Here is a 14,018-nt window from a genome sequence, read left to right as displayed (position 1 = left end):
ATTTAATTTCAGTTTGTTAGTTGCCTGGAAATGCCAGGGCAACATTTCTAATTTTCATTTTAAAAATATTAATTTTTTTCATTTTATTTCAGCTGTATTTCAACCAATGAAAAAAAGAGTTTAAAATAGTTTTATTTTTAGTTAACAATAAGAACACATTTACTGTGTGGACTGTAAATTAAATTGTTTAAAATACAAAATTCTATAAAATACATTTGTTCATTTTACTAATCCAGATGCATTTGCAGTAGTCAGAGCTTTCCTCTAAAGCATAGGACTTTAGCTAGAGGGGCATCTGAAATATTCTAATGGAAACAGATAAATCCTTTATGATAAGTATGATTTTAGAGGTGTGCGGGTTTGACCTACATGCTAGCAGCTGTGCATTAGATGGCCCAGTGAACTCTCGCTGCCCCCTACATTTGAATCGAGTCTGTGTGCCATTTCCACTGGAACTAATGGACAGAAGACTGACTCTTTCACACTGACACCTTTGTGTTCTTTCTTTTGTTGTCCAACACCCAGTGCCCATCTTGTCTTTTAGCTTCATATACCATCGAACGACCCCTAATGGCACATCTTCACAGGAAACAATGATTAGTTCATGTTCTTATTTACTTGATGGTTCATTATCGTGCCACGTCTGAGGTCAATGAAGCCACATCGCATTTATCTCACATCAAAGGTTCATCCTCTCTTATATGGTTCGGTTGTAATCGCTCGGTCATATTTAATAATTTCATGATTTTGTCATAAAGCGATGAGTCTGGTCGGCAGCCTCATTTACATGGATGTATGCATAATCTGTCAGACTGGGATCTGTAAGCTTCTTATCCTCACCCTCCACAGCCCCCCTCAGGAGCAGAAGGTGTTTACGTACACACTCCACAGCTCCGTGTGTTAGAAGGTGTGACTGTCAGTGCATACAAATGATGCTTTTCCCTTTCGGCAGGTGCCCCTCTGGGTGACCCTCTGCAGTAAATCTGCTAAAATGGGATCTTGGGGATGAAGGCATGAGAGATTCTCAGAAAGACGTCTGGCTCTTAATGGAGTTCATTGATATGATATTAAACTGCACGATGAACATGCCATCGGTAATGTTATTGGTAACATTACATTGATTATGTTAAATACTGTAGATGTCTGAGTGCATTGATTATTGTGTGTCTACAACACAACCGTTCAAAAGTCTGGGGACAGTAAGATTCTTTTAAATGCTTTTGAAGGAAGTCTTGTATACTCAACAATGCATTTAGTGGATCAAAAATAAAGTAAAAAAAAATTAATATTCTGAAATTTTTACTATTTAAGATAACAGTTTTATATTTTAATATTTTTAAATGATGGCAAAACTGAATTTTCAGCATCAGGATCCTTCAGAAACGATTCTAATATGGTTCAAAACGTTTAACTTTATATAGTAATTCTGGTAATTTTACGGTAATTTACTGTGTGAAAGGGGCTAATGTTTCGCTACACTTAAGACCTTACATTTCAGCCTGTTTCTCACACAAAGCTCTGGAATAGCTTCAGAAGATCCTGCACGGGTTGCACGGACACCTTTTGAGGTGTTATTATGGTGTTTTTGCTTCATATTTGAAGCTTGAAGCTTTTTGTGTTCCATGGAAAAAAATCAGCGTTTGGAACAACATGACTGGGAATAAATGATGACAGAATTAAATTTTTTGTTAAAATAACTGTTCCTTTAACCCCTCGCCTGGCTTTGATTTCTGTCCCTTGAACTAAATGACCACCAAAGGGAATAGGTCGTTCTCTCTAAGGGATAAGAGGTTGCTTCGGGTACACGCAGTTGAACAAAGGCTGATGAATAAAAACATGTTTTACATGAAAGATGGATTCAAATGTGCCCTTTCAGATTCAAATGTGCCCACTTTAGTTTTTGAGATCAAACACATTTGATCATTAGCAAACAGAATCTGTGTCCTAGCAAGTTAGCACATACTCAAGACAAAGCTGTGGTGTTCATGAAGTTCAAACCAAGCCCTCTTAGGCCTTGTCCACACGGACACAGGTATTTTAGTTTTTCCTCCTGCGTTTTTAAAACGGTGGACGATTCGTGTGGACGAACGGGCGTAACGTGAAAAAAAAAAATCTCGGTTATAAAAATACCTTTGTACGTGTGGACAAGGCCTTACCTGTCTCTTGTTGTGTTAAGAAAATAAATAATAGAAAAAGAAAATTTACATCCAACCTATTCAAAGTTGGCCTCGACGTCGAGGTGTTGCTGGTTAACTAAAAAATGCTGGGACAAATAGTTTCCAACCTAAATGTAGATCCATATTTAAATGAAACACTTCTCTTTCATTTGCAAATCGTCTTCTATTTAATTGCAGTTGGGATAGATTTGTAATTACACAAGCTTCATTTGTTCCCTTGAGCTGGAATTTGCTGCCATGTTGAAATTTAATGTCTCCGATTTGCCTTTAGAGGTTGTGTTCTTCTTTTGTGGTTCTACAGCCTTTCCTGCATACTAAATATCTGCAGATCTCTCAGTCTAATATCAAATTAATGAAGTGTCAAATAATCAGACTGGAGGGAGTCATTCTTTATAGCTGTCAGAGATTGGCAAGATGGAGTAGAGTGATGCGTAGCAGACTTGAACTTGAAGGAGAGATTCACTACCGAGCAGGAGTGCTGCATTAACAGGGCTTTATGTTTAAACACTCTACGGGTGACACTTAAACATGGTTTCTTCTTGAGTTGCAGTTTTTTTTAACCAGGGTTATGTGTACCCTAAGGGGGTTCTTGAAAAGATTTTGCTTTGTTAAACCTACACTGCAAAAAAATAGTAAATTGCTGTTTTTATCATATGGAGCAACTTCCACCTGATTTAACCCTTGCATGTATTTCTCTATTCATTGGCTGTTGTAACATGATATATTTAGGTTCATTCAGTGAAATTAAAAAATATAAATATTTTTTGACTTATTAAAGTTAGAAGTTACCACATTAGATGTACGCAGGTTTTAGGCTTACATTTATTCCAGTGTATAAAACCAACCCGACCTCAAGAGAAAATATGACTATTTTATATTTTGGTGAACTGATGAGAAATTTGTATTCGTTTGTTAGATTTGAGTCTTGCGAAAATATATGATTAAAAAAAAAAATGTGCAATGATAGATTTGTTGACAGATGATTGGCCAAATGAAGTTGGCCTATATTTTTGTGTGTCTTTATAGGTGACGTAGTTACATGTTACTACATGTAGGCCTACTTACTATAGTAATAACTGAAAATTATGCATAATAGAGTGCCGAAGTTATGACGTCACTTTGTTGGACAACTCTGAAGTTAGCGGCGCATTCCTTCGATCGAAAATCTATACGTTTTCCCCATAGACTTTTAAAAAATCGCAAAAAATAAGATCTGTGTTCAACAAAGAGTTGGGACACTTAAACGTTTTGTCTATCAAGATAATCTTTACAAGTTAATCCAAAATTTATACATTTTGAAGCCTATATAAAGTAAAAAAAAGACACAAGCAGACACAATAAAGTTTAAAAAAATACAAGCAGGTTATAATTGATGTGTTTTATATCATATATCAAAACGTGAAAATATTTAGAGGCTTTGTTCACCACAGACCTTATTTCAGGCGATTTAGAAAAAAACCCATTCAAAAAATAGACTTTAGAGCGAGGGGATCGGGATTGCTAAAATGCTAACTCACTTCCACGTTTTGGCTTACAAAGTGACTTGATAACTTCGGCCCTCTATTGCAACTAACTTAACCCTAAACCAAAACCTAATCCTAACTCTAGTCTATATAGTAAGTACACGTAGTTAATTGATATTACTCGGTACTTATTTGAGTAAGGTTATTGTACCTACGTCACCTTAAAATAAAGTGAACCCAATACGTGTAACCTAACATGCCCGTACTGAAGGATCTTTGTGTGACTGTTTCTACTCATCTAAGCGGAATTCAGGCTATGTTTACACAGAAACGATTCTGAAGAGAAAACACAAAAGTTACATTGCGTTATCACTTTTTATTCTGCGTTTAGACGAGCGTTTTGGGTGGGAAATCCGCGGACATATGATGACGCAAAAGTGTGTGAAATTAATGTAGTATGCACTCCAGGCAGCTAGGAGTGCATACTACAACAACACCAAGTCCGCTTACCTGCATACAACCTTCACTGTCAAGCAGACTTTTGCGTTTTTACCCTTTACACGGGAACATGGCGGTGGAGCGTTTTTAAGATTTCCACTCTGGAGGTTGGTTTCACTTTTTTGCGTTTTTAAGCCCCAAAACGCTGTCGCCGTGTAAACAAAAGGCACATCCGATAAAATATTTTTACGTTTTCACCCGCGAGCGTTCTCGTGTAAACAGGGCCTCAAACTGGGGTGTCTGGCACTAAAGACCGCAGAGTCTTGCGTCAGTCGCTAGAGGCCAGGGGAGTGAGGTTTACACACACAGCTCTTACTGGCCTATGTCTGTTACACTCACCCCCCTAAACCTCATTCCCATCCGGTCATGGCACCAAATGTAACCAGTCCAACTCCAACAGCTCCGAGCGGGATTCGAAACGGGGTCTCTGGCATGGGAGGCGGGCACGCTAACAAGGGCGTTAAAGACTGCAGCTACTAGCGTTAGTTGCTAGCGCACCTCTTGAGTTCAGGGGAGTGAGGTTTACACACAGATCTTACTGGTCTACGTCTGTTACATTTGAGGGTTTGTAAGACAAAAAAAGTCTAGGAAACGCTGTCTTAAACCACCACAAAGAGTAGACATTCACAACAGAAATAATTGTTTCAAAAGGGTGAAGGGTTTTTGCAACGTTGCCATAAAAGAACCATTCAATAAACGGTTCTTAAAAGAACCTTTTTTTTTATTAGTGTAAAGAACGTTGTAATAATCTAAAGAACCCTTTTCCACTATCAAGAACCTTTCGTGCAATTAAAAGGTTCAATGAATGTTAAAGGTTCTTGGAACCATCAATGTGTGTACGGGGTGAATTTGTCTGTACTTTACATCAATATTTGATGATCTCAACATTGCCCCTCTTTGGTTGTCAAAAATTCATAAGGAATCGTTTGTTTGTGTGTCCTCTAAAGAGCTGGTGTGTAACTGCAGCGGTGAAGGAGTGTCGGACCCTGATGAGTGTGACCGTGAGACGGGTCAGTGTGACTGTATGCCGGGTTACACGGGGCTGCGGTGTGAAGAGTGCGAGCAAGATCACTTCACCAATGGCACCATCGGATGCCTGCCCTGTGCATGTGACTCCTTCGGTGCAGACAGCGCAAGCTGTGACAGGTGAGAGGCATTGTGGGAAAATTACATTCTTATGTGTCTTGCTATTGAATTATTATTATTTTTTTTTTTTGCTATTTGCATGATAGAATTAGAAATCCAAAACTTACAATAACGTTCAAAGGTGGGGTCTGTACGTTTTTGAAAGAATCTCTTATGCTCACCAAGGCTGCATTTATTTGATCAGAAATATAGTAAGTACAGTAATTCTGTGAAATATTAGTGCAATTCAAAATAACTATTTTTTATTCGAATATGTTATTCCTTTGGTGGCTGAATTATTAGCAGCCATTACTCCAGTCTTCAGAACTTATTCTAAAATTCTATTCCTCATTCTAACTCTTTTAGATTAAAATGAAAACATGTACTATATATAAGAATATAGAATCCTTTGAGAAAGTTCCCAGATATCCCAAAAGGCAGGGTCTTGTAAGATTTAGCTTATTTTCTCCTTAAAGTATAGTTAAGTAAACAGATAATCAGGCAGATTAGCTCAATCCCGTATTGCTCCTTCTCAAAACCTTGAGGACATATCAGTTTCCTGTTGGCATATCTGTCTGTGCTTTAAGTGTTTAGAAGGTTTACAGAGAAACATACTGAGTATTGCCAGTTGGAGCCTAATTAAATGACATACCCTGCAGGGAGCAGATTGTTGTGGTCTGGCTTTGTTTTGGGATGAGGCCGTGAAGTAATTAGCTTTTAGAGCCAGTAACCATGATTCCATAATCAGGATTAAGTCTAAATTTGGACATTTCTTTAAAGACAAATGTACAGTTTTGTTGGCTATTTGAGAATGGTTTCAGCTGACTGCTCAAGTAAGATCAGTTTTGAACTGCAGCATAATAGTACTAGTCCTATTCAGTCTCAAATTATGAAGGTCAAAAGTTATGACCTGTTATACCTACTCAAATACCCTATTGATTCACTGGAGAAAGAGTTGATATCTTTCTGTAATAAGCTGGCCATTGTTCAATTAGACCACCATATTTTAAGTTAGCAATAAAGCTTTGATGTTGCATGATCTTTGTAATTAAGCTTCAAATAAAAATTCCATTTATACAGTACTTGGTTGGCTACAGTTTTGTCTGTGAAACCATTGGTCTGTTTCTCCTCAGGGAAATTATAATAGCCAACATGAGTCCATTGAATATTGTGAGTTCTTATATTAGGATATCCTAATGAAATTCCAAGGCTTTTTTTTTTTTTGTTCTTAAAAGAGATTAGCTTCCCTATGAACAGTATAGTGCCCATGTTAAGATGCATCTACACATATGTACACAAATTAATGCTAATTTTCCAGAGGGGAGAATGTGTATGATTATTGTAATCGTACAGTGGATGATATTGCAGTTCTGCAACAGAAGAGATGCATTTCCATGCTTTAAATCCATGGCCAGCTGTGTGTTCTTGTGTGCATCTGACTTTGTTGATGTTAGATTCAAGTAGTGTGGGAGGTAAATTGTCAGTTGTACACCATCAGTATAGTACTGCATTCAATATTGGCTCTTGATTGGGATTATATTTGTTTATTTCTTCTACATTTTATCATTTCTAAATTAATATTGTCCATTTACCGTCCCTCGTGAAAAAGTAACCCTCTCTGAGATTTATTTTCATGATAATCGAATGTAAAGAGTTTTGTCTCTAAAAACTGTTTAGCGTATAACAATAGTATATGGGGGCATAGAGTAATGCTCAATGCTGCGGTGCATGTAGGGACCCTCGTTATGTTACCGTGTTAGTGTGGGGTTACTTTGAGCCTTGTTAGTGGTATTAACTAGCTATTTTTATTTTTCATTACTCTATGCCCTATACTGTATATACTAGTGTTATAATCTAAACAGTCTTTAGAGATAAAACTCTTTACATTTGATTATCATGATAAAAACAAATCTCAGAGAACGGTCGACCAGGTACCAATGTGTTATTCGACCAAACTAAGGATCATTTTGTGCTGGAGTTGTCGTTTAAACATATATATATATATATATATATATATATATATAAATAATATACTCAAGTGTGAACGGAATGTAATGTTTTCGGATGCTTATTTACATTTTAATTCCAATGAAATGAAAATGGTTAATTTATTTTTTCGGGAGAAACGTTGATCTCCGATATTTTGAATTGGACTGCAGTACCAGTTTCGACCATTAGTTGTCATTCTTACATGCTGCACCTTTAAGGCACAACAAAAGATTAATAAAACACCATGATTTAATGTATACTTTAAATAAAACTTATAATTTGACATTATTATGAAGTGTACTTAAGTGTGTTGAGAACTTAAATCTGGCACCTGCAAGTGCACAGTAAAAAGTCTCTGTTTTGGGTTGTAATACTTAAGTAGGGCCGTTCAGCCAATCAGATTAAAGTCACCATGAAATCAGAATGAACAATTCTTATTTATTTATGGAATATTGCAGTACTAAAAATTATTTATCCGTGCACATCAATGTTTTTTTTTTTTTTTTACCGATATCCAATAATTCTTTATATTTGAAAGTCGATAACCGATATATTAGGCCGATAAATCTAAATCCACATTTCTATATAATTTTTGACAGCCTGATTAAAAAACAAAAGTCTCACCATTAAAAGCCATGTCCCAACCACACAATTATATTTTTATGTAGCCTATATTAACAATATTTTCCAGTTTTGTAGTGATTCTAATCATATTTCAAGCAATTCAAAACCATCATGGCGAACAGTGCACATCTGAATTGTCTCAGCTGATGGAAATAATCCATTATTTATCGGCTTTAATATATTGGCCAGATTTTCTTATAAGGCCGATAACATTAAAAATGAACATCGGTCGATACCGATAAGGTGGCCGACATATCATGCGTCGCTAATCCAATATATATATATATATATATATATATATTGCTGTTTGGTTTCAAGTAAGTGTGTTTAGTATGATGCAAGACAAGTAAAAGGTTTTAATATCCGCACAACTTCAGTTGCTTAGAAACCAAATCTTCCATGGATTCAACAACCCTTCAGGAAAACATCTAAGCCTTTCACTTTAAAAGCACCAGGCGAGGTTCAGAGCATCCCAGTTCCACGGTTGACATGGTTGTGAAGGATGCAGGAAGGAGAATGATGCTGGCATCTCCATGGTAGCAGAGAGACAGAGAGAGGGAAGAGGGGATCCAGTCGTTGTGTAACACTGACCTAGTTAATATGCAGCTGATCTGCCCCAGGGTCTCTGAAACATTAATGAGCTTTCTGCTACTGCTGCCTGCAGTCTCTCTCTCTGAAAACACACTCGTACACACACATAAACAACCAATCCAGATGATTAAGGAAGCCCCTGGTGATTCTATTATGATATATATATATACATGTGTCAAGCCGGCTGCATTGAGTTCTTTAGTGTGCTTGCTATAATCTGGCTGTGCTGCCTGATGCTGGTCGATTTCAAATTGTTTTTATTTGATCAGTTTTAGTGTGTCAAATTATAAGGGGTTGTATTAAAAACAAGCACAGTGACTAGCTGCATTTACATGGACTCTAATAATCATATTTTAATCAGACTAGTAGCACAGTCGGCCACTAGTGAAATGTAACCACGCTAATTGGAATAAATTGACCAAATTTTATTCGGATTGTAAGTGAGTGGTTTAGTTTTTTCAGTCATGCAAGCACATCAAATTCTTCAAAGTTGTTCACCAAGCTTATAATTAAATTACATATTTGAAATCGCCAATGAAATCTGACAACAACTGTCTCATAGAAGTCTTTACCAATCAGCGATTGGTTTTTTAAATAGAAGGCGGAACGTATTCCGCCATATTGCGCGTTTCACTTTCTCCCGTTCAAAGTAATATGAATGTATCTTTTTTTCTATATCTAAAGTCTTTGATGAAGTGCCATACATGAGTGTTGTCTAATTCTAAAAATTCAAGATTTAGTGATCATGTAAACACGTCATGCGGATTCATCAATCAGAATGAATTCCATGTGTTCATGTAAAAGTAGCTACTGACAAGTAAATAAATAGTTTTGATTATTAACACCTCATTAGAATATATCGTATTAAGTCAAATTTTTCATTTATTAACTGTATGATCCTAATTAAGCATTACTTGAATGTTATGTTTTAGAACTCAAATAAGTAACGTATTTGGCTTTCAAAATATGTTGATATAAAAACGTTAAAGTTTATGTAAATTACTGTTTTAGACATTAATACATAATACATTACTTAAGATTTGTTTTTGAAAGTAGTCTCTCATGTCCACCAAGGCTGTGTTCATTTGAGCAAAAACACTGTAAAACTGTAATGTTTGTAAATATTATTACAATTTAAAATAGCCGTTTTCCATATTAATATATTTTAAAAATATCTCTGAATTTTCCCCATCACAGCTCCAATCCTCAATGTCACATGATTTCTTCGGAAATCATTTTTTATATGCTGATTTGTTGCTCAATAAACATTTCTTATTATTATCAATGTTGGAATATTTTTTGAAATGAATATTTCTTTCAGGATTTTCTGAATAGAAAAGAAAATGTATTTAAAATCTTTTGTAACATTATAAATGTATTTAGGTCCAAGGTCATTCCTTGGTCGACTTATTGCGCTTTATTTAACTGATTTATCTATTTAAATAATTAAGTGGAAACAATTGATACTTTAATCAAAGATCTGAGTTAAATCATCTTGGAAATGGTTACTTGACCTGCCAGTGTAGCCTAATGCTTGGCTGAAATATTTATTGTGAAACATCATGTGATCATGTGGATCATATTACAAATGACCTGTCCTACCAAAATGCCACGTGCCTGAGAGTCTGTGCAGGTTTATTTCTGGTAGTACAAGTATTTTTACTGATATTATCACAACAAATAGCCTACATCTGTTTAGTAGCTGCCTTTGTAGAATATAGCCATTTATAAGTTGCTGTTATCAGCTTTTCCTAATACATAATGGTGTGTTTATATCCATATGCATGTCTTTTTCAATAAGGCTAAATTTGTTCTCTAGAACGGGGGTGGTTGGATTTAAAAAAAGCATCATGATGCTACAAAACGCCGCCCTGTTTGGTGTTTACACAAATGCTAAATGTGCCAACCTAATGAATGGTTCTGTTCAACAGCTGGCTTTAGAGAGCCGTCTATGGCCCACAGACACACAGACGAGGGGTCTGTCTGCTAATGAATGCAAGTGAAGGGCGTGTGATTGATCATTATCTGACCTTGATAATCACTGTTTGTGTGTGATACAGTGTGGGTGTGTGGGTGTGTTTGGGAAACAGGCATCTTTATATGCTCTCACTGACTCGTTTTATGAATCCGTAGTGTTTTTAGGAAGGACAGATGTTTGTATTTTGCATCCGCCACAAAACCCCCTTTTCTCCGGGTTGTATTAAAATGTTAACAGGCGGTCTTTCTCTCTTTCTTGATCTCCCGCGCTCTTTCTCTGGAGATTGTGATTGATAGGTCATATATGTCACACCTCACTCTCATTGCCTCAGAATGCTCTGGGTGCTGAGCCATCACCATGGTAACCTGTCTACTGGCCCATGCACACGCACACACCCACCCACTCGCTCTCCCACAGCAAGTGCAAGTGTATCTACTAACACCCTACACATGTTAAAAGGAGGCGTGTTAGGTAACAATGCAGAGGTGATTTTTTTTAAACAAATCTATTGTGGCGGCAACACACTTTAGGAAAATGTTAGGAAGTGTTACACCATTTCTTGTGAATGGAAACTGCATCAACCAACTTGATGTAGGCCGTATTCTCCTCAAATGACAACAAGGGAAATGAGAACCATATTCAACTATGATATAATGAATAAAGAAAATAATGTCTAATTAGTACCCTTATTTATTTTATTTTATTTGTCTATTTGCATTGGGACATTAATTGTGAAGATAATTACGTACTATTTCCTATTAAATTCTTAATATTGTATTACAAATATATATATATATATATATATATATATGAAGAGTTCAGATGCAAAAGCCTCTAAATGCCATTTGAAATTTTCTTCTAGAATGATCATTTTTATCAAGCTTGTATATTTAAGTTCAGTGATTTCACTTAAATGACAATGATAATTACCTATTAATTGTTATTTAAGTGAAATTACTGAACTTAAATATACAAGTTTGATAAAAATCATCATTAAAGAAGAAAATTTCAAATGGCATTTAGAGGCTTTTGCATCTGAACTCTTCATATATATATATATATATATATATATATATATATATATGACAACTATATATACAGTACTTTATATATATATATATATATATATATATATATATATATTTGTAATACAATAGACAAATAAAATAAAATAAATAAGGGTACTAATTAGACATTATTTTCTTATAATGTCATCATTCTTATATGATGACATTATAAGATAAGGTCTAGCAGAAACAGGGGAGAGAAGTAAAGCAGAAAGAGAGACAGAAGGAGAAATAGACAAAGAGCGAAAGAGCTGTACGTCTCTTCCTTACTACCTTATTTTCACTCAAGTCAAATTACTAATGGTGTCTTCAAAGAAGGGTGTAGCGCTCTTTGTCTATTTCTCCTTCTGTCTCTCTTTCTGCTTTACTTCTCTCCCCTGTTTCTGCTAGACCAGTAATATATAATTCAGGACGTGTGTCTGTCTGTATTTATGCAATGAGATTGTATGTAGGGAGGTGCAGGGCATTCTTTGAGATTCTTTGATTCACCACAGGAAACATCTCTGCGGAACAGAAGTGTCACAATTTCCATACGTTATCGACAATCAGTCTGTAAATGTGGGTGGATGGGGATGACACTGATGATGTTGTTCCTGCCCCTATTTTTAGAACCATTAATTTATGTATCATCAAAGTGAATATTTATAATTAAATACACCCTCAATTACACCCTCTTTTTCAAAATCTCCTTACTTTCTCTCACATCTCTTTTTTATTGTATGGTTTAATAGTCAGCTCTTTTATCACGACTGTTGTTGTTGTTGTTTTTCTGGGGTTTCCAGTGTTGAGATCCTGTCAGCATGGCTGAGCACTTTAAGCTTGTCCCACGGGTGTCATCGTCGCCCCTCTCTCATCTATCACTTGCTCCACTCATACACAGAAACCAATCACACAGCCCCTGGAAGCCCCTCCTCGCCTCAACCTTCACCCCAGACCTAACGCAACAGCCCTGGGGTGTGAGGATGTGTGTGATTGTAGGATATGGAGGAGTGTTTATGTGTATGGGGAGTCTACTAATGAATGTTTTGAAAGAGTAAGGGCTGAAGCATCCATTACAGCAAAATTACTAAATAAAAGAGTGATAAGTACATGAGGTCATTAGTGGGCTTGCAAAGACAAGCATCACTACTGCTATTGCTGATACGTTTGGTATGGGATTTAAACCAAGGATGTCTATTATACCTGGATATAGCTATGTGTTAGCATTACCATTTGTCTCAATTGAAGTTTCTTTGTGGGCACAGGATCCCCCGGAAGTACAATTTTAAATTTGCCGTCTTTATTAAAAGATGCTCAGTTCTGGTCAATCCAATTACTCTGGATATATAGGAGCAACCATAAGAGCAAAATATAAAGACAACCATCTTGCAACCACCTTAAATACCTGTGCAAATACATTGCAACATATAAAAAACCACTCCAACACATTAGCAACCAGTTGGGAATCAGCTAGCAATGCCCTAGCAACCACACAGGACACCCTAACAACTACAAAGAAAACATGCTAAAAGCCACTCAGAAAATCTTAGAAGCCACTTGGCAATTACAAAGCAACGCCCTAGCAACTACATTCAACACCCTAGCAAATACATAGCAAACATGATAAAAGCCAATCTGAAAAGAACATGTTAGTTGCAACTTGGCAATCGCTTAGCAATGCCCTTAGCAACACCCAGAACATTATAGCAACTACACAGAACATCCTCAAGTCTACCTAACAACCACACAGAACACCCAAATTAACCACATAGCAAACATGCTAAAAGCCACTCAGAAAACCTTAGCAGCCACTTGCCAATTTCCTAGAAATGCCAAGAGCATCATAGCAACTACCTAGCAACCACCCAAAACACCTTAACAATAACCTAGCAACGACACAGAACTCATTAGCCGCGTTTCCACTGCCGGGCCAGGGCCGGGCCGTGCTAGTGCGTGCCAGGGCCAGTCGCGTTTCCACTGTCACTTCCGGGGCTTGATCGGGGCTTCCTCAGGGCCAACGGCCAGGATTTCTGGCCCGTCGAATACCTTGGGCCAGAGGGGGCCAGCTCGGGCTAGAGGCGTGTTCAAGGTATAAGGCGGAGTTTATCGGTGTTAAGGAACGTTATGATCTGAAGCAAGATGCACATAGGGGTGTCCATGTTTAACCGATTAACCGTTTAAAATTGCATAACATTTTAATTTGAACTGTAGGCCTATGCCAAATGCTGCACAACAATATATAGGCTATAGCTATACATATCGACGAATTTTCAGATATGTGTTTGATTTTTTTGCCCCTTAAACATTTAAAATATTTGACAAATTAATATGAAAAAAATATATATTTTACTGGTTTTCTGAGGCCAAATTAGAACCTGGAAATTATATTTTCCCCGCAGTGCTGAATGAGAAGAGCCGTAACCACAGCCTACAGAAAGGGGATTTATGGGTGATTTATAGGCTATAATAAATGTGTCTGATAATAAAATAATATAAAATAACGAGGCATTAATTGTTTATTAATAAA

At 36.6% G+C, this 14,018-nt stretch overlaps 1 protein-coding gene across 1 annotated transcript in view; it reads left to right on the top strand.

Moving 5' to 3' along the window:
• The window catches only part of LOC120473560 (multiple epidermal growth factor-like domains protein 9), a 49,658-nt gene that overhangs the window by 4,336 nt on the left and 31,304 nt on the right, over positions 1-14,018 (top strand). The window contains exon 2 of the mRNA XM_039663462.2: positions 5,086-5,284. Coding sequence (XP_039519396.2) covers positions 5,086-5,284 — 199 coding nt within the window. The remainder of the gene's footprint in view (positions 1-5,085; positions 5,285-14,018) is intronic.

This window comes from Pimephales promelas, chromosome 14 (genome assembly GCF_988280905.1).
Source record: "Pimephales promelas chromosome 14, fPimPro1.hap1.1, whole genome shotgun sequence".
Classification (NCBI taxonomy): domain Eukaryota; kingdom Metazoa; phylum Chordata; class Actinopteri; order Cypriniformes; family Leuciscidae; genus Pimephales; species Pimephales promelas.
Note: the sequence above shows the minus strand (reverse complement) of the source record. Positions and strands in the feature narration are given on the sequence as shown.